The sequence below is a fragment of the Podarcis melisellensis genome, assembly GCF_964234715.1.
Source record: "Podarcis melisellensis genome assembly, chromosome: 15".
Classification (NCBI taxonomy): domain Eukaryota; kingdom Metazoa; phylum Chordata; class Lepidosauria; order Squamata; family Lacertidae; genus Podarcis; species Podarcis melisellensis.
Genome location: NC_138532.1, coordinates 25,826,774 through 25,848,792, shown reverse-complemented (window position 1 = coordinate 25,848,792; position 22,019 = coordinate 25,826,774). Strand labels below are relative to the sequence as shown.

Genomic DNA, 22,019 nt, shown 5'->3' with positions numbered 1-22,019 from the left:
GTATAAGGCAGTGTTTCTATGTATTCAGGAGACAGAGAATTCAAGTATTTTTCAAAAGTGTTGGATGGAGTGTCTGGGATGGGCAGTGTTGGTTCCAGGTTTGGGGTGGGGGCCTTGGGTAGAATGATTTCAGGGACACCTCCCTCCAATATCAAAGCAGTGCCTCCTCCTTTGTTGACACACTGAAATTCCTCGGCTGTATTGCTGTAATAGGAACTTGCGTGAGATTCATTTACAACTCATTCTCACATAGGACCTACTTCAGAAGTAACATTAGCCCATAGTTTAGCAGTATGAGAGCATGCTTCTGTGCTGCTGCTTCATCTTTCTTCCTCCAGCATGCCTGTGATAAGGAATTGTTTGATTCCTGGTTTAGCTAACCATGGTTTATGGTTACATGTGAAAGGGGCGAACTCTGGTTAGTTCATAAAGTTTAAACTCTACAAACTAAGGTATGTTGAAACATACCAGGATCAAACCATGATTTCTGATCCTGGCTTGTTCCAACAAACAAAGTTCCCCATTCAGACATAATGAGGAATGTCAGGAAGCAGATATTTTCATTCTCTTTCTTGGGGCCATACTAGAAGATAGGATATTCCATGAGTCCAAGGTTGCATTCAGACACTGGGAATACTGCATTAGTTGTCCTGATTATAATGCTGGCACTTCTGTCTCTTTTTCTAAGGTTCCATTTACACTGCAGTACCTGTTGTGCTATGGAACTGTGGCTATGCTAAATTCCATTCGCACCACTGGGTGTGGTGTGAGCCAAGTACAAATGTCACTGGATGGCATCATGACTCCCCCACCCTTTCTGCACATGCATTCTTCCAGTGCCCCATGATAGTTCCATGAAAAGAGCAGGAAAGCACTTTATCCTGGTATATTACTCCACATTTTGTTACTTTGCACTCACTATGTTGTGTATTAAGGGGGCTGCAAATGGATTTCCCCCACCTGGAATCAGATAACATGGAAATGAGCACTAAACATGCACTACATTCCACTACCTTTATGGAAGTGGCTTTTATGTTGTGCGAAAGCTCACATATAACATGAAAATTTGTAGTTAGGGAAACATTGGGGGAAATGGAATAAACTGCCACGTGAATGCAGCCAATGGCTCAGTGTTGCTAATTCATGTCAGATGAACCCAGCAGACAAAAAAAAAGTGGGATATAAAGCAAAATCTGCTAATATATCATACTTCTCAGAGTGGCCGCACAGAATAAGATAGAAATAAAGATATGTACGGCAAAAGAACAAGCAATCCTACCATAAACAAATGAAACGGCAACAATTTTAAATATAATGCAAAGGACTTGGCAGCAGCAAGACATTGAGGGCTTGTCAAAAGAGAGGTTTTAAGTTTAAAGGGGAAAAGGGGGTGGGGGGAAAGAGAGGTTTTAAGAGGGAAGGTATTCCAGACCTATAGCACCACCACTAAAAAGGCCCTGCTTTTTGTGCCTGCTGACCAAACAGCCCAAGTTGATGGTATGGAAAGCATGACCTGCAGAGCTTATTTTAAGCACTGTGCCAGTCTCTATGTGGGAAGAGAACTGTCTCTTGCTTTATTGCTCTCTCCAACCTCCTTCTTCCTTACTTTTGACTGGGAAGGCAATAAATGGTAGTGCCTGTGCTGGGAAAGGAGGGGGCCACAAAGCATATTTCCCTTTTAAAGGTAAAGGGACCCCTGACCATTAGGTCCAGTCGTGGCCGACTCTGGGGTTGTGTTTCTCATCTTGTTTTATTGGCTGAGGGAGCCGGCGTACAGCTTCCGGATCATGTGGCCAGCATGACTAAGCCGCTTCTGGCGAACCAGAGCAGTGCATGGAAACGCCATTTACCTTCCCGACAGAGCAGTACCTATTTATCTACTTGCACTTCGAGGTGCTTTCGAACTGCTAGGTTGGCAGGAGCAGGGACCAAACAATGGGAGCTCACCCAGTCGCAGGGATTCGAACCGCCGACCTTCTGATTGGCAAGTCCTAGGCTCTGTGGTTTAACCCACAGTGCCATTGTAAAATGGGGATAGGGAACCTGTGGACCTCAATATGTTGCTGCACTGCAAGTCCCACCGTCCCTCACCACTGAGCATGCTGGTTGGCACCAATGTGAGCTGAAATAATATAAAAATCTGGAAGGGTACAGGAAGGCTGTTGAGAGATTTGCAAAGCTCACAAGAAACCCTCTCTTGCTAACTTAAGAGCTGCATTGCCCCCAAGCTACCCCCTCCCACTCCTCACCAATCCCCACTGCAACAATTAGCAACCAAAGAGGCTGGCAACCCTTTGTGCTGATTGATTCATTAATCTGTAATTTTATTGCAACACTGATTGACTCTGAGTCCTGGAATAGAACACATCTGTGCCGAGCTCCTCCCATCTGGAACTCTTTATGAAGTAACTGCTCTTAAATGTTTTACACTCTTGTAGTTTCGTTCTCTAGTGAGTGCTTCCCCCTCCCCAGCCCCCATCCGTTCCTGTCCCTCCAGTCTCAGTACATGCAAAGCACTGCTTTCGGTTGTTGTTTAACTAGCTGAATGGCACTCGTCTAATTAAAAATTGATAATGACCACAGTGCACGGGTAGACTGCAAAAGGAGACCGCGGCAATACAGGCTTGGATAATGGGACTGCCATTCCTCTTTCCCCTCTTTTTTCTTTAATACCGGGGGATAGTTCCAGTAATGATGCATTGATTTTTATTGCTTCCCTTTTAAAATATATATATTTCCAGCACACACAGGTTACGAGTGGCTGACTCTTGCTTTTGGGTCTCTGGCTCTATAAAGGCAACATCTGGGGCTATGATGGGTATTGCCAACCTGGTGCCCGTGGGCACACATCTACCTGCAGAGACCTTCTCAGTGTACCTACCTGACAGGCTTCCTCCCCCTGTAAACATAGGTTTGTAAGAGACATTTTATTGTAGCCATTAAAATATGCTGCGGCGTATGTGTTGACTAGGCTCACATTCACACCATATGTTTAAAGGGCTATATCATTTTGAATAATCATGGCTTCCCCATGAGATTTCTGGAAGGTGCAGTTCATTAAGGGTGCTGAGAGATCTTAGGAGACCTCTCCATTCCCTACGCAGAATTACAATTCCCAGACTGGCTTAACAACCAATCCTTCCTCACAGGGAACTCTGGGAATTGTAGTTCAGGGAGAGGGAATGAAGGTTCTCCTAACAACGCTCAGCAACATTAATGAACCACAGCTCCCAGTATTCTTTGGGAGAAGCCATGCCAGTTGAGAGTGTTATCATAGTGCTTTGAATTTATGATGAGAATGTGCCCCCCAAATGTTGGCAAGCCAAAGTTGTGACATTCGTGCATGGAAAGCAAACAAGTAGGAAATAGCCTGTATCTCTTTCTACATACCGTATTTTTCGTCCCATAGGACACTCCGTCCCATAGGACACACCTACTTTTTTTTTTGGGGGGGGAATAAAGGAAAAAAAAATCCCTTTATTTCCCCCCCAAAAAAAACCAGGTCGGGGAACAGTGGGATGGCGGCGCTGTGCCTCCCCGCTGTCCCAAGCTTGTGGGGCTGGCCGATGTCTGCCCGGCACCAGGGGTGCTCTGCTTCAGGGCGCCACATGCACCGGGCGGCAGGCTGCGGACACCTGCATGAAGCACGGGGCGTCCTCCGAAGGGCGCCCCTTGCTCCATGCTGCAGGCTGCCGCCCACAAGCCGTGCGCGCCCGGGGGGATCTCCCTCTGGGTGTGCAAGGCTTGCGGACACCTGCGTGAAGCACGGGGCGTCCTCCGAAGGGCATCCCATGCTCCGCGCTGCAGGCTGCCGCCTGTAAGCCTTGCGCGCCTGGGGGAACTCCCCCCGGGCGTGCAAGGCTTGCGGATAGCTTCCTGGAGCCTGGAGAGCGAGAGGTGTCGGTGCGCACCAACGCCTCTCGCTCTCCAGGCTTCAGCGAAAGCCTGCATTCGCCCCATAGGACGCACACACATTTCCCCTTCATTTTTGGAGGGGAAAAATGTGTCCTATAGGGTGAAAAATACGGTACATAGCATGTGCTTCTTGGAGGTGCCTCCCTGTGAAAAAATCCTGCATGGGAATTCAGTCATTGAGCACTCTGATATAAACTCTCTACGGGTTGCATCCATAGTATTGCTAAGTAACATGTTCTGCCAGCACAAGGATTTCTGCTTGTGCAACAGGATTTACCTCTCCTTGTCCCATGTACCCCCTATATCTGCTGTATGGGTTACCACAACACTGTGGAGCAGATTTGGGGAGGGAGGTTGCATGTGGGGGAAAGAGATGGGGGGGGAATCTCGATGCTCAAGCACAAATCTTTGTGCTGATGATATGTGTTAGTTAGATACCGCCGTCCATCTGCACCTCTCAGACTAATGGGCAGATCAAAGAGCTCTTGGTCACCAGCTTTTGTGCTTTCCCAAAGCTCTGATGCAGTTCTTGCTTCCAAAATAATTACCAAAATGTATCTGAAAATAGGCAGTTTCTGAGATAATGCATTTAGAAATGCATATTTGGAGAGAGAATAGGTTTTAAAATGCATTGCTAAATGCCTACTTTGTGGGATTTTGTGCTGATATTGTTGTACCAGCTGAGCAACACGGCTCACTCCCTGGGAAATTTTCTCTTTCGGTGCCCCCCTTACACACACACTGCCACCCTCAGACAGGGCAAAGTTTCTGAGAGTCTGTTTCCCCCCTCAGCCCTCTTCTGTTCACATGGGTTTATATCTATATCTACATATTCACATTATTCTTCTGACTTTAGACATCAGTTTTCATGGTGGCTTACAAATGTAATGATGAGGCATAACAATACGAGATGACAATGTGATTCAAAGCAATGAGGAGCAACATTTAAAGGCAGCACACAGGCCATATAGCTTCATGCAAACCCAGGAAACCCAGGCGTGAGCCTCAAAGGGAAACTGAGTCAAGGAACAGCAAGGATGTCTGCAGATGCAGTAAGTGGGGTGGGTGGATAACTGTGGGGCAGAGAAGAATCCAAAGCAAAACAGGGGTTGTGCAAAGTCTAATTAGCGATGGGTGATTCTGTAAATTTCAGTTTCTTGTTTTTCCTGACCCTTAAGGTCAATTAAGGGATGCGGGTGGCGCTGTGGTCTAAACCACTGAGCCTATTGGGCTTGCTGATCAGAAGGTTGGTGGTTTGAATCCCTGTGATGGGGTGAGCTCCCGTTGTTTGGTCCCAGCTCCTGCCAACCGAGCAGTTCGAAAGCATGCCAAAAAGTGCAAGTAGATAAATAGGTACCACTCAGGCAAGAAAGTAAATGGCGTTTCCGTGCGCTACTCTTGTTTTGGTGTTCTGTTGCACCAGAAGCAGCTTAGTCATGCTGGCCACATGACCCAGAAAAACTGTCTGCGGACAAACGCCAGCTCCCTCGGCCTGTAAAGCGAGATGAGCGCCGCAACCCCAGAGTCATCTGCAACTGGACTTAACTGTCAGGGGTTCTTTACTTTTACCTTTAAGCTCAGTTATCCACGTTTCCACATTCCTTTCCTTTTTTTTTTTTTTTTTTAGTTCTCATGAAAAATTATCAGCATTCTCATGCAAATTTTGTGTAGTTTTTACCTGATATGCACATTTGGCAGAGCATACTGGTATGCCAGATTCACTAATAGATGCATTTTTGTGCATGTTATGAAATGAAGCAAGATAATTGGTTTGGAAGCGGGGGAGGAAATCACTAAGAGGTGACATTTCCCAGATATTTCCAACTGGTTTTCTTACTGAATGGTGCTAAATGTGGTAAAACCGATATTTATCTGCATTCAGATAAACATTTATGTTGGGTGGGGGATTCACTAAAAGAACCCCCCAAATTGTGATGGCCATTTGTAGAGGCAGAACTGAAGGGGGAATCCATAATTTTTGAGCTGCGCGATACAAATTTGACCCATGTTTTTTTAACGCTGGATATCTAGCCTGTTTATGATGCGCCTAACAATTCCCCTTCATCGCTCTTAAATAAATGCAATCAGCAAAAATCGCAGCAAAAATCAAAGGATTCTTTAAAGAAAAGAGATTCAGGGGAGAGAAAGGCAGGAAAAGAATCCTCGGTGCGTAATTATACGCCAAGTTAAATTTCTAGATGCTCAGCCGCAACCTGAACTTTAAAAAGGAACAAGAAGTGAGCTTTCTAACCTCATTAATTTTAAGACAAGGGGATAACAACTATTGTAACGGCAAAAAATTAAAAATAATGGCAGGAGAGAATCTAATTAGCTCCTGTGTTCCTGAATAAGTGGAGAGTTACAAACCCATTTTCTGCAATGAAAAACCAGCTTAGCCAAATTGTTTCATCGCAAACAGAACTTTTATTTTGCTTAATTACAACAGAATGCAGCATTGTGTTCATGAGCATCTACCCAGACAATCTTTGTAGAGTAATTCAAATGAGTTTTGTTGTTAAGAGGAATTCAGTGTTCTCCTTTCCTTTTTTTGTGTGTCTTTCTTTCCTTGGTACTTGGAAATCAAATATGGTTTGTGCTCATTCAACGCTGAGATTGGAAGTGTTTGTGAGTCTTTCTATAGAGGAGGGGGAGGCTAATTCAAGTCTGGAGCCAAAGGCAGCACCATTCTGCAAAGAAAGGGAAAGGTGGAGTGGGGGAACAGCAATGCTCTGTGTCTCTGCTGACATTAGCAAATGCTGAACTGACTGTGTCAGAACTAGGAATGCTACGACTAATAACCAGATGCCAATGATTCGGGAAGAAGGGGTTGGGGTAGAGAATACTCATCAGAAATAAAATGTGAAATGTCTGCATTTTTTTTCTAATGGGTTGACATTTTGCAGGTTGGGGAAAATGTAACAGAATCTATCAGTGCTGCTGTCAGCCAAAAGAAAGCCAGCCCTATGATTCAATCCCTCCTCCGTAACGAACTTTGAGATGGCAGTGGGGAAATCCTCATTTAAGGTGAAACGGAAAGGCCCTCTTTCTATCTGAAAACATGGAATAATGCCAGCTTCCCATAACTGAGCAGTTTTCATTACGTGGGCACTTCTGACTTGAATGGTTTCAGATCTCAGGGTTATTAGCAACCCGAGCCATTGTCAGATAGCATAATGCAAGCGTCGGGAAAACTTTTGCCCTCCAGATGTGGCTGAACTACACCTCCATCAGCCCTATCAAGCATGGTCAATGGCCGGGGATGATGGGAGTTGTAGTTCAGCAACATTTGGAAGGCCAAAGGTTCCCCACACCTGATATGGAGGAAGACACAGATGTGATTGTTTGGAAAAGATTCATAGTAACTTGCTCTTATCAATGTGGAAATGCATGATCGGAATTGTAGTCCAGCTACATCTGGGAGGCCACAGGCTTCCCACCTGTACTTTAAAAGCTGGATTTGTTGAAAACATGTTCATTCGATTCCATTTTGAGGATTTGGGTGTGTTGAAAAATACAAAAAATAATATTTTAATATGTTAAAATATACCCCCCCCCCAAAACCCCAAAACCCCTCTGGCATTGCCATAGCTTATACAATTCGGCAGCTGTTCTGAAGTTAGCAAGGAATAACCCTGAGTCAGGTGGGTGATGCATCAAAACACTCAAGGTCTTTATTTCAGGCAGGCACTTGAAAAACAGATGTCACTGTGACCTTAGGCTTATGTATAGAAACAGAGAGAGACGTCAGTTCTATCAATACTCTCCATCTCTCTAGTCTGGCTCTGTGTTTTAATATTGTGTTCCCGGAAGGTTGGCTGAGATTTAGCAGAAGTTTAGCAGGAGTATCTCAAAGAGAAAGCACTGCTACAGACTCCTTCCTCTCTGACTACTTTACATGCAAAGAACCATAACTTGGATTGCTTCTGTTATATTTTCATCTTTTGGAGGGATTGCTCTGTACCCCGACATGATGTTGTTATTGTTTATATTATTGTTTTCCCCATTTTTATATATAATTCATTTGTAACTGAAAATCAAGAGAACACACACAAAGAGGCTATAATTTGGGTAGTAGGGATGGGTCGATCTGCCAATTTAGGGTCTCTCTGTTTCTCATTTTTCCAAAGATGTTCAAGGAAATTATTTAGCATTTTAGTGTGAATTTCTCCAAATAAGCCCATTCCCCCCCCATATGCACCTTTGACTAGCAATTCCCCCTAATATGATGCATTTTGCATGTTATTTTCACCAATACATTTCCATGCACACTTTTAGATGCATTTTGTAAACATTGTTGGGGAACGTCACTGCAAAATCTGGTTAAACGCAAATTTCAAAGGATGGCTGTGTTTTGGTTCTGTTACTGTTCCAGAAAGCTGCTAAATTCGCTTTTAAATGTGAACTGAATCAGATATCTCCCTCGTCCCTATCCCATAATCACGAGCATCAGCGTTTGTGAAAGTGGGCTGCTATATGCAGAAAACATTCCTTGCATATATTAGTTCTCCCTTTGCCCTTCCAGTTCCTTCCCTCTCTTGCAGTGTCAATATTTAGCTTTTAAAAAGAGAGAAAATCTCAGTGCAGCACTTAGATTTAAGTGCTATACAAATAAACATCATTTGGAGCAGATGAAGTAGCAGGCAGGCAGCCTGTCCACCGTTGTTGATCTTCTCTGTGCACTCTGATGCCACAGGGGAGTGCTCAACTTCCTTGACAGTGGGCTCTCCATTCCCATGGAGCAGCAGTAAGGCATTGTTCCCTAGAAGGCCTTCCAAAATTCTATGCAACAGGTAACATAAGAACAGCCTGCTGGATGAGACCAATGGTCCATCCAGTACAGCATCCTGTTCTCATTGGCCAAGCAGGTGCCATTCAAGCACAAGAGCCCTCTGCCCTCCTCTGGTTTCCAGTAACTGCTATTCAGAAGCATTGTTGCCTCCAACTGTGGAGGCAGAGGATAGCTATCCTGGCTAGTAGCCATCAATAGCCCTCTCTTCCATGAATTTGTCTAATCCTCTTTTAAAGCCACCATGGTTGAGGGCCATCACTGCATCACGTGGGAGCGGTTTCCATAGTTAGGGTTTCCAATGGTAGCAAGCAAAACACTGTGGGATGAGAGCAAAGGTTTATCTAGTCCAGAAATCTATACTGTTGGGATATTCCATTCCACATTAAGAACAGGCATGATTGTTGTGTGTCACATGTCTGTTTACACTCCAGCACAGCTTGCTGGGAACTTCCATTTGTGTATAACTTTTGCTTTGGCTGTCTTGCTTCGGACAAGGAGATCAGACATGTTTCCTTTTGTCCTGATGTATGCTGAATAAACTGCTTGTAAATATGCTCACACAACCTCTCCTGCCACTTCTGTTGCTGAGTAGCATGCTCTAGCTTCTGAAGCTCGGATTGCAGATGCTGTATCAAGGACTGGAGATCACCCGGCACACTGGCCGGTGGGCTGGAGCCAGCTGGGGGCCTGCCAATTGCCCCCGTTTCCTTGGTTGCCTGCCAACATATACTTTCTCCATAGGCAACCAGTTGCCTCTAGGAAGCCCACAAGGCAGTCCATGGAGGCAACAGCTGTTTTACTTGATTGCTCCCTTAAACCTAGTACTCACAAGGCATATTTCGAACTTAGAAGTGTGCATTTCAAAGATGGCGGCATTCCACATGGGCATATTATTTCGGAAATTGTCTTGACTTTAAAGATGAATTGGTTCAAATTTCTCCCCCATCTTTAGCTGCAGTGATCTTTCTGGGAGGTAAGGACACGACCTGCAACATTTTGTTACAGCACTCACTTATCATGACTGACAGTCACTGATATAGGTGAGCTCTGTGAATAAGAGGATGCAGGAAGATGTTCCTGAAGCTAAAATGCCTCCCACAAACCCCACAGGCCTTATAGTTCCTTCCTTCCAATAGCGCACCAGCCAGCTTCCCCCCCCTTAACACCCATCTGAGAAGCAAGCCCTCTCTCCTTTACTGCAAAGCGGCGTTGGATTTGCTGCAAGCAAATGAAGGAAGGAGCCATGCTTGTACCAACCTGCTAGTGGTGGAGATTCACTTATCTCTAAAACAGAAGACACAATGGACACACAGGAAGGGGGAAACAGGAAAAGGAAAGAAAAGGAAAGAAAATGTAGTTCATATTTTCAGACAGTTGAATGAATGAATGAATGAATGAATGAATGAACAGATGGATTATTAGAAAGACGGCCCGTTTTATGTAAACAGAGATCACAGCAATGATAATAAGGATGTGACAGACATGACAACGTGTAACACTGCCACAGAGGGTGTATGGCAACCATCTAAGCACTGACAGCATCTACAAGAATCTCTGTGCATCTGTTTTGACAACCCAACATCAGAAAACGCCTTGGGTTTCCCAAGGTTTCCAGCTGGTGCATTCGATCTGTGGTTTGGAAAGCCATGGGGAATGGGAAGTAAGCCTAGCCTGCTGGGGTTAAACCGAGTGTCTGCTCAGCCCCCAGATCCTTGCTTCAACTGCAGCCTAATAGGTGAGAGGATATAAGAACTGAAGGCGCTGCTGCTGGTCTGATGTGTTCCTTGAAGATCAACCCTTTTCCCTGCAGCTACTTTAATATACTTAAAGCTTCAAGCATGAGAGGATGTTGCTGGGAGTATCCTGTTTAACTGCTGCTACCCTTAATGCCTTATGAAAACTCCCAGTTTCTCGTAAGATGAAAACACGAAACCGCAAATGTTCCAGTCCTTGTAAAGGAAAACCTTTAGGCTGCGATCCAGGGAGCAAATCTTGTTGAACCCAGTGAAACTTAACTTCTGAAGCAATAAGCTTAGGACTGCACTGTTTGTTCCCCAACAAACTCTACTAGGTAATATTTTAAAATCTGGCCTATCCTAGACATTTCAGCCTAGGACAAACCCCGCTATGCAATGATGGGATGGCCACTGCAAAGGGGTTTCATGGTCAAGGGTCACTGGAGATGTGTTCCTGTCTTTGAATTCCCTTCTAGCAAGGCTCCACTGTTATCCCATCAGCACAGAATCTCCATGTATCCCAATGGAAGGGGTACCTACCATACAGGATTATACTGGCATTGGTGTTTCCCAGCTTGTTGATGGCCACACAGGTGTAGTTGCCATAATCCTTCTCTGATACATTGAAGAAGGTTAGTGTGGACATCCGGCCTTTGTTCTCAATTCTCACGCCATCCAGCCCATTGGCTAATCTGGAAGAAGACAACATCCTTACTTCATCAGTGTAAACTAGAAGTGGGATTTATTTCCCTCCCAGGATTATGAAGGGATGGGGTATAATGCAGAGATTGGTTTTATCCCAATGACGGGGTGCTTGTGACCCTCCAGTTTGTTCTGAACTACAATGCCCATCACCCCGCTGGCTAGGACTGCTGGGAACTGTAGTCACCAGGCTCTGCTTTTGCTCCACCATCTCAGATCAAAAGGTTCTCCAAAGGCCTGGGAAAGGGCACTTTCTAAGGGCCATAGCAGACGTTATATGATAAACTTTATTATTTTAAAGATATGGGTCATACAATTAACTCTAGTGGGTCTACTCTGAGTAGGATACAAGCCATAATTTGTAAAGCACCAATAATAAGCATCGTTGTTAGCTGTTATATTTTTTACCATTCCTCTGAAGAGCTCAGAGTGTCACACCGGGTGTTCACTTCTTATCCTCACAACAACCCTAGGAGGTAGACCAGGGTGTGCAATGCTGTCTGGCCCATTGAGCATCATGGCTGTGTTTGGCTTTAGAGGCAGAGTCTCTCAAATCTGAGTTGGACACTCTAACCACTACACTAGACTGCCGAGTTCCATTTTGTGGCATGTTATAGAGTTTACACCATGGCAACACAGCATTCTACATTTCTTAGAATTCCTCTTTCCTTGCCAGTGGCACCAGTCAATGAGAAGAAGTGGGGTTTTGGGAAATACAGAAGGGCTATATCCAACAAAGTCCTACTCAGAGTAGGCACAATGAAACTGATGGGCCTACGTTAGTCAGGTTCATTAACCTCTAGAGTTCAACCAGCATTGGATGCAAACCAGAACGATCTGACATTGTAAGGCAACATCTACTAGACTTTGCCCAGGAGGGAAGTAGAAGTATGGTGCTTGTTTTTGGTGGTGGGCAATGAATTAAAGAAGCACTTTATTCCACTTTGTCCGGCTTTTCAAGGACTCAGGAGCAAACTTCAGAGCTGGAGAACCTGCGCCCCTCCAGATGTTGAACTACAGCCCCAGCCATTGTGTCCTGTTGGATGATGGAAGTTGTAGTCCAACAATGCCTGGAGGGCCACTCATTCACACACACCCTCCCCAACTATCTACTGGGCAAAGTATACAAAGCAGGGTGAAAACCTGCAACAGCCAAGTGACAATACAGTCAAGCTGAAATTGCACAGAAAAGAATTGCTAAAATTATGTAGCATTTATTTTGCTTTTAGCTTCTATCATGCCCCATATCATATGCAACCTTCTGATGGGCCGCAAGAAACAAGGTAAGCAAATTAAACCAATGCAATCTCAATCCCTAAAACATTGCAATCCTTTAGTCTGTTGTTTTATTTTAATGTGAAATATAGAGACTGAAGGATTGCTGTAAGGAAGATTGGGGAGAGGTATGGGACACGGGGAGGGATTGCTTTCTGATCACGAGTTCCCCTAGATGTGCAACATTTAATTTCAGAAGCAAGGCAGAAGCAAAGGCTGCTTGAAACCAGTGCCCTTTAATTTAGAACCCCTTCATGGCAGAGATATATTGGGGTGGGCTTGTATGCAACTACTCAGTTTCAAAGACCCTCTGCACATGCTCAAAGGCACTCTTGCAACTTCACACCCACTAGGATTGAGCCTGGGCATTCCATGAGGGCTGACACGTGTCTCAAAGTACCGGTAAACACTACTGATCTGACTGATGGAGCAATCTTGGCCTGGGGGAGTCACTCCTTGCCATGGATCCTTTGAACAGCTTGTTTGCATACCTGGTTTCTTCTTTAAACCACTGAAATTCCGCTACAGGGACAGCTGAGGCTTCACAGGACAGGGTCCCCCTCTGGCCAACTGAGACGCCTTTGTTCTTGGCACTGGAGATGGACGGAGGATCTGCAGAGGAAAAACAGGTCTGAGATTTTTTTTTAAGCATCACTTCTGTCCTTTACCTCTGCCTAATTTCTACTACGCCTTGCTGGCTTTCATGGGATCAGCACACAAGGCTTTCACTCCCCCAGCAACTCTAGTGACGGAGTAGGCTGTGCAGTGTGGCTGCTTGTTTGCCTTCCCCAGTCTGGAGCAGCCAAACACCAGTGCCAATTCAGCCATACATTTCTGAATCTAGGGAGTTGAAGAGTGTTATAGGAATTCTAAGGTCTCATATATATAAATCATATGTTCATAAATGTACCAGACAAATACATACCTAAATATATAAACCACATGTCTGAAACAGTACAGGAAAACAGTCCTAAAGCCATTTTGACGCTTTCAGTGACCTCAAATATCCCTCTTCAGTTTGGATGGAAATGGGAAAAGCCTCCCCTTTGTCTCTGTGCTCACAAATCCTGCCTTAAGGGCACATTTGTGTATGAATAGGGTGAGCCTGTAGGAATTAAGTATTTATCATCACAAAAGAATGGCCAGGCTGTCCAGGTAACCCATTAAGAGCCAGGTAAACCCATTAACTGGACATGGGTGGTGCTGTGGTCTAAACCACAGAGCCTAGGGCTTGCCGATCAGAAGGTCGGCAGTTCAGATCCCCACGACGGAATGAGCTCCTGTTGTTTGGTCCCTGCTCCTGCCAACCTAGCAGTTCGAAAGCACATCAAAGTGGAAGTAGATAAATAGGTACCACTTCGGCGGGAAGGAAAACGGCATTTCTGTGCGCTGGCCACATGACCCGGAAGCTGTAGGCCGGCTCCCTCGGCCCATAAAGCAAGATGAGAACTGCAACCCCAGAGTCGTCCGTGGCTGGACCTAATGGTCAGGGGTCCCTTTACCTGTATCTTTACTGCCAGACAGAGTTCTACTGTAGACTGCCCCTTTTGTGATAGACCGCCCCTTCTGATGATGTATAGGGGGGTGGTCTTGAGGTACAGGGTGGCAATTCCACACCATTGTTGCTCTGTGTTCCTCCTCCCTCCTGTGGGGGGGGGGGGTGAGCACCCTGTTGCAACAGTTTAATAAAGATCAGGCTTACTAACTGGTTTGCTTCTCAATATTCTCTAGTTGGCCTCTGTTATTTCTCCTACCGATAGAGAACCTACATAAAGACTCTATACGGGCTCTTGGGAACCCCGTAAGGGAAAGGGAGCAGTTTTTCTTACAACAAAGAGCAATGCAGATAAAGCTATAGGTTATCCCTATTCCTCATTAGGCTTTTGATGGGCTTCGTCAGGGGGCAGCAATGCTTCTCAATACCACTTGACAGAAACTGCAGGAGGAGAGAGCACTCTTGTGCTCATATACATGAAGGAGCATCTCCACCTCCTTTGTTCGGCTCCTGAGGTCCTTCTCGGGGTTCCCTCATTGCAAGAAGTGAGGTTACAGGGAACCAGGCAGAGGGCCTTCTCGGTAGTTGCGCCCACCCTGTGGAACCCTCTCCCGTCAGATGTCAAGGAAATAAAGAACTATCTGACTTTCAGAAGACATTTGAAGACAGCCCTGTATTGGGAAATTTTTAATGTTTAATGTTTTACAATTTTTTAATGTGCTGTAAGCCACCCAGGGGACGCGGGTGGCACTGTGGGTTAAACCACAGAGCCTAGGATTTGCCGATCAGAAGGTTGGCGGTTCGAATCCCTGCGACAGGGTGAGCTCCCGTTTCTCAGTCCCTGCTCCTGCTAAACTAGCAGTTCGAAAGCACATCAAAGTGCAAGTAGATAAATAGGTACCACTCCAGTGGGAAGGTAATTGGCATTTCCGTGTGCTGCTCTGGTTCACCAGAAGCGGCTTAGTCATGCTGGCCACATGACCCGGAAGCTGTACGCCGGCTCCCTCAGCCAATAAAGCGAGATGAGCGTTGCAACCCCAGAGTCGGCCACGACTGGACCTAATGGTCAGGGTTCCCTTTACCTTTACCTTTTTAAGCCATCCAGAGTGGCTGGGGAAAACCAGCCAAATGGGCAGGGTATAAATAACTTTATTATTATTATTATTATTATTATTATTATTATTATTTATTTAATTAATAATTTCCTCCTTGCAGGCTTCCCACAGGCATCCAGGTAGCCGTTGTTGAGAACAGGATGCTGCAGTCAGTGGGCCATTGGCCTGATCCAGCGGGCAGCTTTCTATGTTCTTGTGGGCTTGAGTGTGCCTTTGTGGGAACTTCAAGATGTGGGGAAAGATTGCAAGCAACTGAGGGGTGGGCACCTATAGAGAAAGGGTGCAGCATGATAGGAATGTGTAAAATTATGCATGGAATGGATTAAGTGGATAGAGAAAAGCTTTTCTCCTCTCAGAACACTAGAACTTGTAGACATCCAGTGAAGCAGAATATTGGAAGACTCAGGACCGATACAAGAAAGGACTTCTTCACATAGCATACAGTTAAACTATGGAACTTGTTCCCACAGGAGGCAGTGATGGTCACCAAGATAGATGGTGTTAAAAGGAGATCGGACAAAATTCACGGAGGAGATGGCTGCCAATGGCTACTAGACATGATGAGTATTCTTTGCCTTCACAGTTGGAGACAGCAATGCTTTTAAATACCAGCAACTGGAAACCACAGAAGAGGAAGGGTATGTTTATGCTCAAATTCTGCCTGCAGGTTTTCCTCAAGCATTTGGCATGCCACTGTGAGAATAGGATGCTGGATGAGCCCTCTTTGGCTTGATGCAGCACAGGCTCTGTTGCAATTGCTCTATAGGACTTCAACTTCGCAGGCCTGGTTTAAACAGAACATTCTGCCCAGCTGGCATTGCGAGGGTGAACATGGTCCTACATTTCCACATCCATCCCTAAGCCAACAACTCGCAGAGTCCTTTCTGTGCAATTAATAGGACTGAATTCTCCTTTACGGATTTCTTTTAAACTGTTCAGAGACTCAGCAGAGCTGGAATCACCTCCGAAATGTCAAGAGGCTTCGTGGATGTGTCTGTTTTAAGAACTCAAAGCAGCCGGGCTCTGCATTGCTAGCCAAGCTCTTAAAAGAGCAAATTGTCCAGAGGGCCAAAAGGCTTGAAACATAATGAAATGTATATATATGATTTTCTTATATCAATTTAGCTGATATATATAAACTCCTGTGCTCTGCTTCTGAAAGGCGAGGATTTCTTAATGCATTGTGTGCAAGGTTAACCACCAAGATTCTCTCTTTCTCCTCCAACCCACCCCCTTAAAAAAAAAAATGAATTGCTCCTCAGGAAAGAAAGAAGAAAGCAATAGAGGGAGAGAGAAGGGGGTGGGGGAGCTATTACAATTATTTCCAGCTATAAATAGACTTTAAGAGGTTCTGGTGGAAATTGGCTGTTTTACTTTTGCGTGCATATATTTCTAGCTATTAAATCAGAATATGTGAATATACAACCTACTCATGTTTAGGATCCTTGGGGTGCAATTCTGGCCCAGCGTATCATGAAGATGAGCCGGTGGGATCTGCACATTCAGCTGAATGTGGAGGTGGGGTCATGAGTTGGTGCAGAAGTGAGTTTGATTAGAATCCCATTCTGCAATAGGGGGATGAAAGCAACGGCAGGCCTCTCAGGATTGTTGTAAAGATCAGGGGGACAATGTATGGAATAGGTTTTGAAAAATACTCAGGGGCAGGGAATCCTTTTCAGACTGAGGGCAAAATTACTCTGTGGATTGGTCACATGCCAATGATATATAGGGCCAGGAGCAAAAATGGGTGTGGAAATGGATTTGCATATTGCCTATGGAAGTCTCTCCCAAAGGAGGCAGTGACTGCCACCAACTTGGGTGGCTTTAAAAAGGATTAGACAAATTCATGGAGGAGGAGAGGGCTACCAGTGGCTACCAGCCATGATGGCTCTGCTATGTCTCTACAGTTGGAGGCAGTATGCTTCTGAATACCAGCTGCTGGAAACTGCAAGAGAGGAGAGTGGTCTTGTGCTTGGGTCTTGCTTGTGAAGAAGAAGAAGAAGAAGAAGAAGAAGAAGAAGGAGGAGGAGGAGGAGTAGTAGTAGTAGTAGTAGTAGTAGTAGTAGTAGTAGTAGTTTGGATTTGATATCCCGCCTTTCACTCCCTTTAAGGAATCTCAAAGCGGCCAACATTCTCCTTTTCCTTCCTCCCCCACAACAAACATTCTGTGAGGTGAGTGGGGCTGAGAGACTTCAGAGAAGTGTGACTGGCCCAAGGTCACCCAGCAGCTGCATGTGGAGGAACGGAGACGCGAACCTGGTTCCCCAGATTACGAGACTACCGCTCTTAACCACTACACCACACTGGCTCTGGTTGTCCCCTGTGAGAACAGGATGCTGGATTAGATGGGCCATTGGCCTGATCCAGCAGGCTCTTTGTTTGTTCTTAGTATGGCAAGCTCACCACCCATAGGCTTCTGGAAATGTACATATAGACCCCTCTTCATCCAGTCCATTATGGTAATGGTTCGAGGGCAAATTCTAGACAAGCAGAAGCTTGCCTGGCTTGGTGAAGGGGCATGACCTAGGCAGAGTGCTGGTGGCCAAACAGAGAGGCTTGACAGGCCACATTTGTCCCCTGAGGCCTGTGGTTTCCAATCCCTGATGTAAGTGCAAGTCAATGTTATTCATAGGCATGTGGGATACTTACAGTTTACGGTGACTTTGACTCTTCGGATATCAGGTGCGGCGACATCATTAACAGCGCTGCATTCATACTCCCCAGATTGGTCCCTGGTGATCCCCGTGATCTCTAAGTACTCATCATCGCTCATAAATCCCTGACCTGGAAGAGAAGAGAAGGAGCACAGAGGATAAAAGTTCTGGCAGCCTTCCAGACCACCTTTGCTGCTGCAGTTTAAATTGTGCACTTTGAAGCAGTCCTCTCAACAGCACAGGTGGCCAGATCTGCAGGTGGGCCTCTCCACTGAACACCTGGAGCTTTCTAGTTGCTTTGACAAGCAATGCTGAGAATACTTTTTTGTTGTTGTCCCCCAATGCAACTCCTAGGGCTGTCAACTGATTAAATCATTTTTGTTGATTAACCATCTGCCCTTGTAATTGGTTACTCAATTAAATTTGCGCAGATCTGCATTATTTCCAATGACTTGGTAGGTGCCTTTCTTTAAACATCAAAGCAAGCGTGAGATATACCTTACAACTTAATAAACAAATGCTCATTGGTGGAAGGAAAAGTCAGTTTTCATATATATATATATATACATATATATATATATATATATATATATATATATATATATATATATCCTCTGCTACAACAAAACACCAAACTCGGGAGCCTTAAAAATATAAATAGGCATGACCATAATTTACTATGCAACCAATTAAAATTGCCCTGCCTGATTAAAATTGGTCTACTACTTAATCAGGTACATTTCTAGTTGATTGATCTGCTGATTGAATTGTTAAAACTCAAGAGTTTCTCGGGATGTTGCTAAAGATGTGACTATAGATGACATGATGTGTAACACTTGAAACAACTTTCCTTGGTTTGAATGACAATCACTGGAAGCATAGACATTTCACTGGAATAAACTGATGGACACATGTTTCATACTACCATAATGTCATGGACTGGCTCGACGCAAAGGAGTGGTAGAAGGCACCATCTGGGGAACCCCCAAAGCATGAGGGTGGTGGGGCAATGCTTTGTGGCCAGAGGAGGGAGAAGACGGGGAGGAGGTGTCAGGAGCCAAAGAGGTCACAATGTTTAGTGAGCAGGGAGAGTCTGTGGCTGAGAGAAGTCAAGAATCAGAACCCCCTTCTTAGAGAAACTAATGATTTCAATTCTGCCTATGGAAATGGCTGAGGGATTGTTTTCAAGGTATTTTTATATTTATAGTTACTAAATTCTAAAAAGGACAACAGAATCAATTTAAGGGGCAGGTGTCCTCCCACAACTGGCAAGCCTTATGTCAGAGGGAGCCTCAGAAGGCAGACAATGGAAGCCCAAGCTTTCAGATCATGCCTTCCCTTCAGTTCCAAACACAGTATCACGTAAAACCCCCACAGGTTCTCACACTGGAGCAGCTTTGCTTAACAGCTGGTTTCCAGGTCTCAAACAGGAAGGAAAATAAAACACAGGCACAAGCATGAAAGCCTTGCCCATTCTTCTCCAGAAAAGACTCCCACGGTGAAACTGAAATGCCACCTGCTATTCCAGACATAATACAGGTGTTCCTGGTCCTGGCTACATACCTGTATCTTGTGGCACAACTCCCCCTCTCACCCATTGATTCACAATTCCACAATGCTTTGTCAATAACACAAGGCTGCTGCTAACCACACTACTACCCCCACCCCACCCCCGGCCATTGCCATAAATATGCTTTCATCCCAACCTAACAATCCTTCTATCTGAGTTGTGTTACCACTGATAACAGTGTTTGTCCGTCATTGATGAAAAATCCATGAACCGAGCACATATGGATATTTTAGTTGTTTGTTTGCAATTCAATCTATTTGAAATTTACAATTTTAATTCTGAATTGTTGTAGCCCACCCTGTGGCAACATTACCATAATCATCATATATGCAAATAAAATAAAATAAAGGAATTTAAAATTTCAAAGCCTGAGAAAATAAACAGTGAGGTGGCCAGACAGTGTGTATTTTCAGTGGTACACACAGACTAAGTAATGCCTTATCCAGAGAGATATGCCTGGTGCCCACATTTTGGCCTTTCTGGCACAAGGAGAATACCTCCTCCTCCTCCCATCTGCATTATGTGAGGTATCATAGGAGAACAAAGCTGCCTTGTCAGTGTGGGAATATTAAGGATAGTAGGAGAAGATATATTGATTAAATATTATCCTTCCTTCACTCACGCTACTGAGTCATGTAGCAGATCATATTCCACTCAATACATCAGGAAGCTAGTTTGCAGATTCGTTTGAATCTCTTTAGTTAAGCAATCCAGTCTGGTTTGCCCAGACTGGATTATTTCTGGTGTCCCCTTTGATCTCTTAAAAGAATAAAGACACCTTCCTTAAAAGTAACAAGATGTTTACTCACATTCAGTTCACAGTATGATCCCTGAAGGCAGGCTTTAGCTAGTAGTTACAGAACAAATTGTGAGTTCATCCCATTTGGGGATTGAGCCCATGTGCTGCTGGCTGAGAGCCAGCAGACAGCAAACTACATTAAGAGAACAGCATCAAGGGAAGAAAATAGCATCAAGAGAGAAAATGGCATCAAGAGAAAGATGGCTGCGTGACTCGGCTCTCTTGTGGAATGAGCCAGGATCACACCCATCTGCCTGGTCACAAGCAGGGGGAGGACACTTCAGACCAGTGGAATAGGAAGTTATATCAGCTGGAGTAACACCCCCCTGCCTGCGTCCACTCTAGGGAAACAAGGAATGTTGTATTTGACGGCTCCAATTGATTATATCCCACAGTCAGACGATTGGTCCATCTGCCTCAGTATTATTGACACTGCCTGATAGTGGTTCTCCAGGATTAAGGCAAGAATCTCTCCCAGCCCTCACTGGAGACACTTGGGACCTTCTATATGCAGGGCAGATGCCATTGCCTAAAGGCAAATTACACATACAATAATTAAAAATGCAAAAACAAAAAACCCCACACATTTAAAGCAAGACTAAAACCCTAATGAAGTAGACACTCGTGGTAAAGACCCATTGATCCAGCTGGAAAATGTTTCCAGAAAGCGCAGGAAATGGGCACCTGCCATATCTTGACAGGGATGCTGTTCCACAGAACAGGAGCAGTTACACTAAAAAAACAAAACCCTGCTCTGAGTTACTGCAGGGCTTCTGAGATTTTTGGAACTTGCAGGAGAAACTCTCCCACAGACCACAGCAATCTACCAGATGTGCAAGGGTCAAAGCATCCTCTCAAGTCAGCTGGTCCTGAGTTGTATAGGGACTTATATGCAAGTACCAACCCCTTGAACTTGGTCTGGTAGCAATATATCACATCAGGTGTGGGCAAGTAAAGATACAGCTGGGCCAAATGCGGACCAGCTGATTGTCAGAACATTCAAATACTACCGTGCCCTTTGCAGTACAGTCATACCTTGGATCTCAAATGCCTCATGAGTTGAACGTTTTGGCTCCCAAACACTGCAAGCCTGGAAGTGAGTGTTCCAGTTTGAGAACATTGTTTGGAACCCAAAAGTCCGATGGGTTCTGTGGCTTCTCACTGGCTACATGATTGTGTTCGACTTCCAAGGTATAACTGCATATTTTATGAGGAAATGTGTGCAAACTTGCATATTTTTGGGAAAGCTGCATCCAAAGAGGTGCACAATAAAGATGAGGAATTTTTGCTTTTTTTGTTTTGTTTTTCACAGTATGTAATAAATAAGACAGAACAGACTTATTCTTGAACGTGCACAAAACCGAAAAGGGTCAGAAATAAGCTGATATGTCTATACCTCCTTGATATATGCAGCAGCAGAGAGATGATAAATACGGAGAATACGAGGTGACAGGGAAAGGGAGCCTGCATATGAGACTGTAAAGATGGAGGGGGGGAATAATAAGGAGAGGAGAAATATGAAGAGGAGAACGCCAGGCTCACTTTGCCAGAGACCCTTCCTTGTAATGATCCAATAATCCTGAGGTCATTACGGGCCTGCCCTATCCTCCAGTTGATCTCTATAAAAGATAATTGGAAGTGTAAGAAAATAGATTCGACGAGCTGGAGACAGAAATACATAAATAACGGAGGTGATTTCTTTTTGGTGCAGAAGGAGCCTCGGGAAGAGATAAGCCCGGCTTGCTACATTAGTGAGATAAGAATCTACAGGGATACAAATGGGGACTTTCAGAAGGAGGCGGCATGACAGACACAGCACCATCAATCATGGGAGGCTGGAATCACATCCAGAGCGTGGACCGCTCTGCGGAAACAGGTCAAGCCAGCGTCACCCAAGTGGGCAGGCATGGCCCTGTGCCCCCATGCTATGCATCTCCTGCAGATATTCTTCCTTCCGGTAAACAGTATT

General features: G+C 44.9%; 1 protein-coding gene across 5 annotated transcripts in view; it reads right to left on the bottom strand.

Moving 5' to 3' along the window:
- The window catches only part of LOC309357638 (opioid-binding protein/cell adhesion molecule homolog), a 720,946-nt gene that overhangs the window by 8,420 nt on the left and 690,507 nt on the right, over positions 1-22,019 (bottom strand). For 3 of the 5 annotated variants that reach the window (XM_081889992.1, XM_081889991.1, XM_081889990.1), the window contains 4 exons: positions 17,677-17,811; positions 12,909-13,029; positions 10,981-11,132; positions 9,962-9,988 (listed from right to left, as the gene is read on the bottom strand). In XM_081889992.1, coding sequence (XP_081746118.1) covers positions 9,962-9,988; positions 10,981-11,132; positions 12,909-13,029; positions 17,677-17,811 — 435 coding nt within the window. The remainder of the gene's footprint in view (positions 1-9,961; positions 9,989-10,980; positions 11,133-12,908; positions 13,030-17,676; positions 17,812-22,019) is intronic. The other 2 variants (XM_081889994.1, XM_081889993.1) reach the window with 1 other exon arrangement.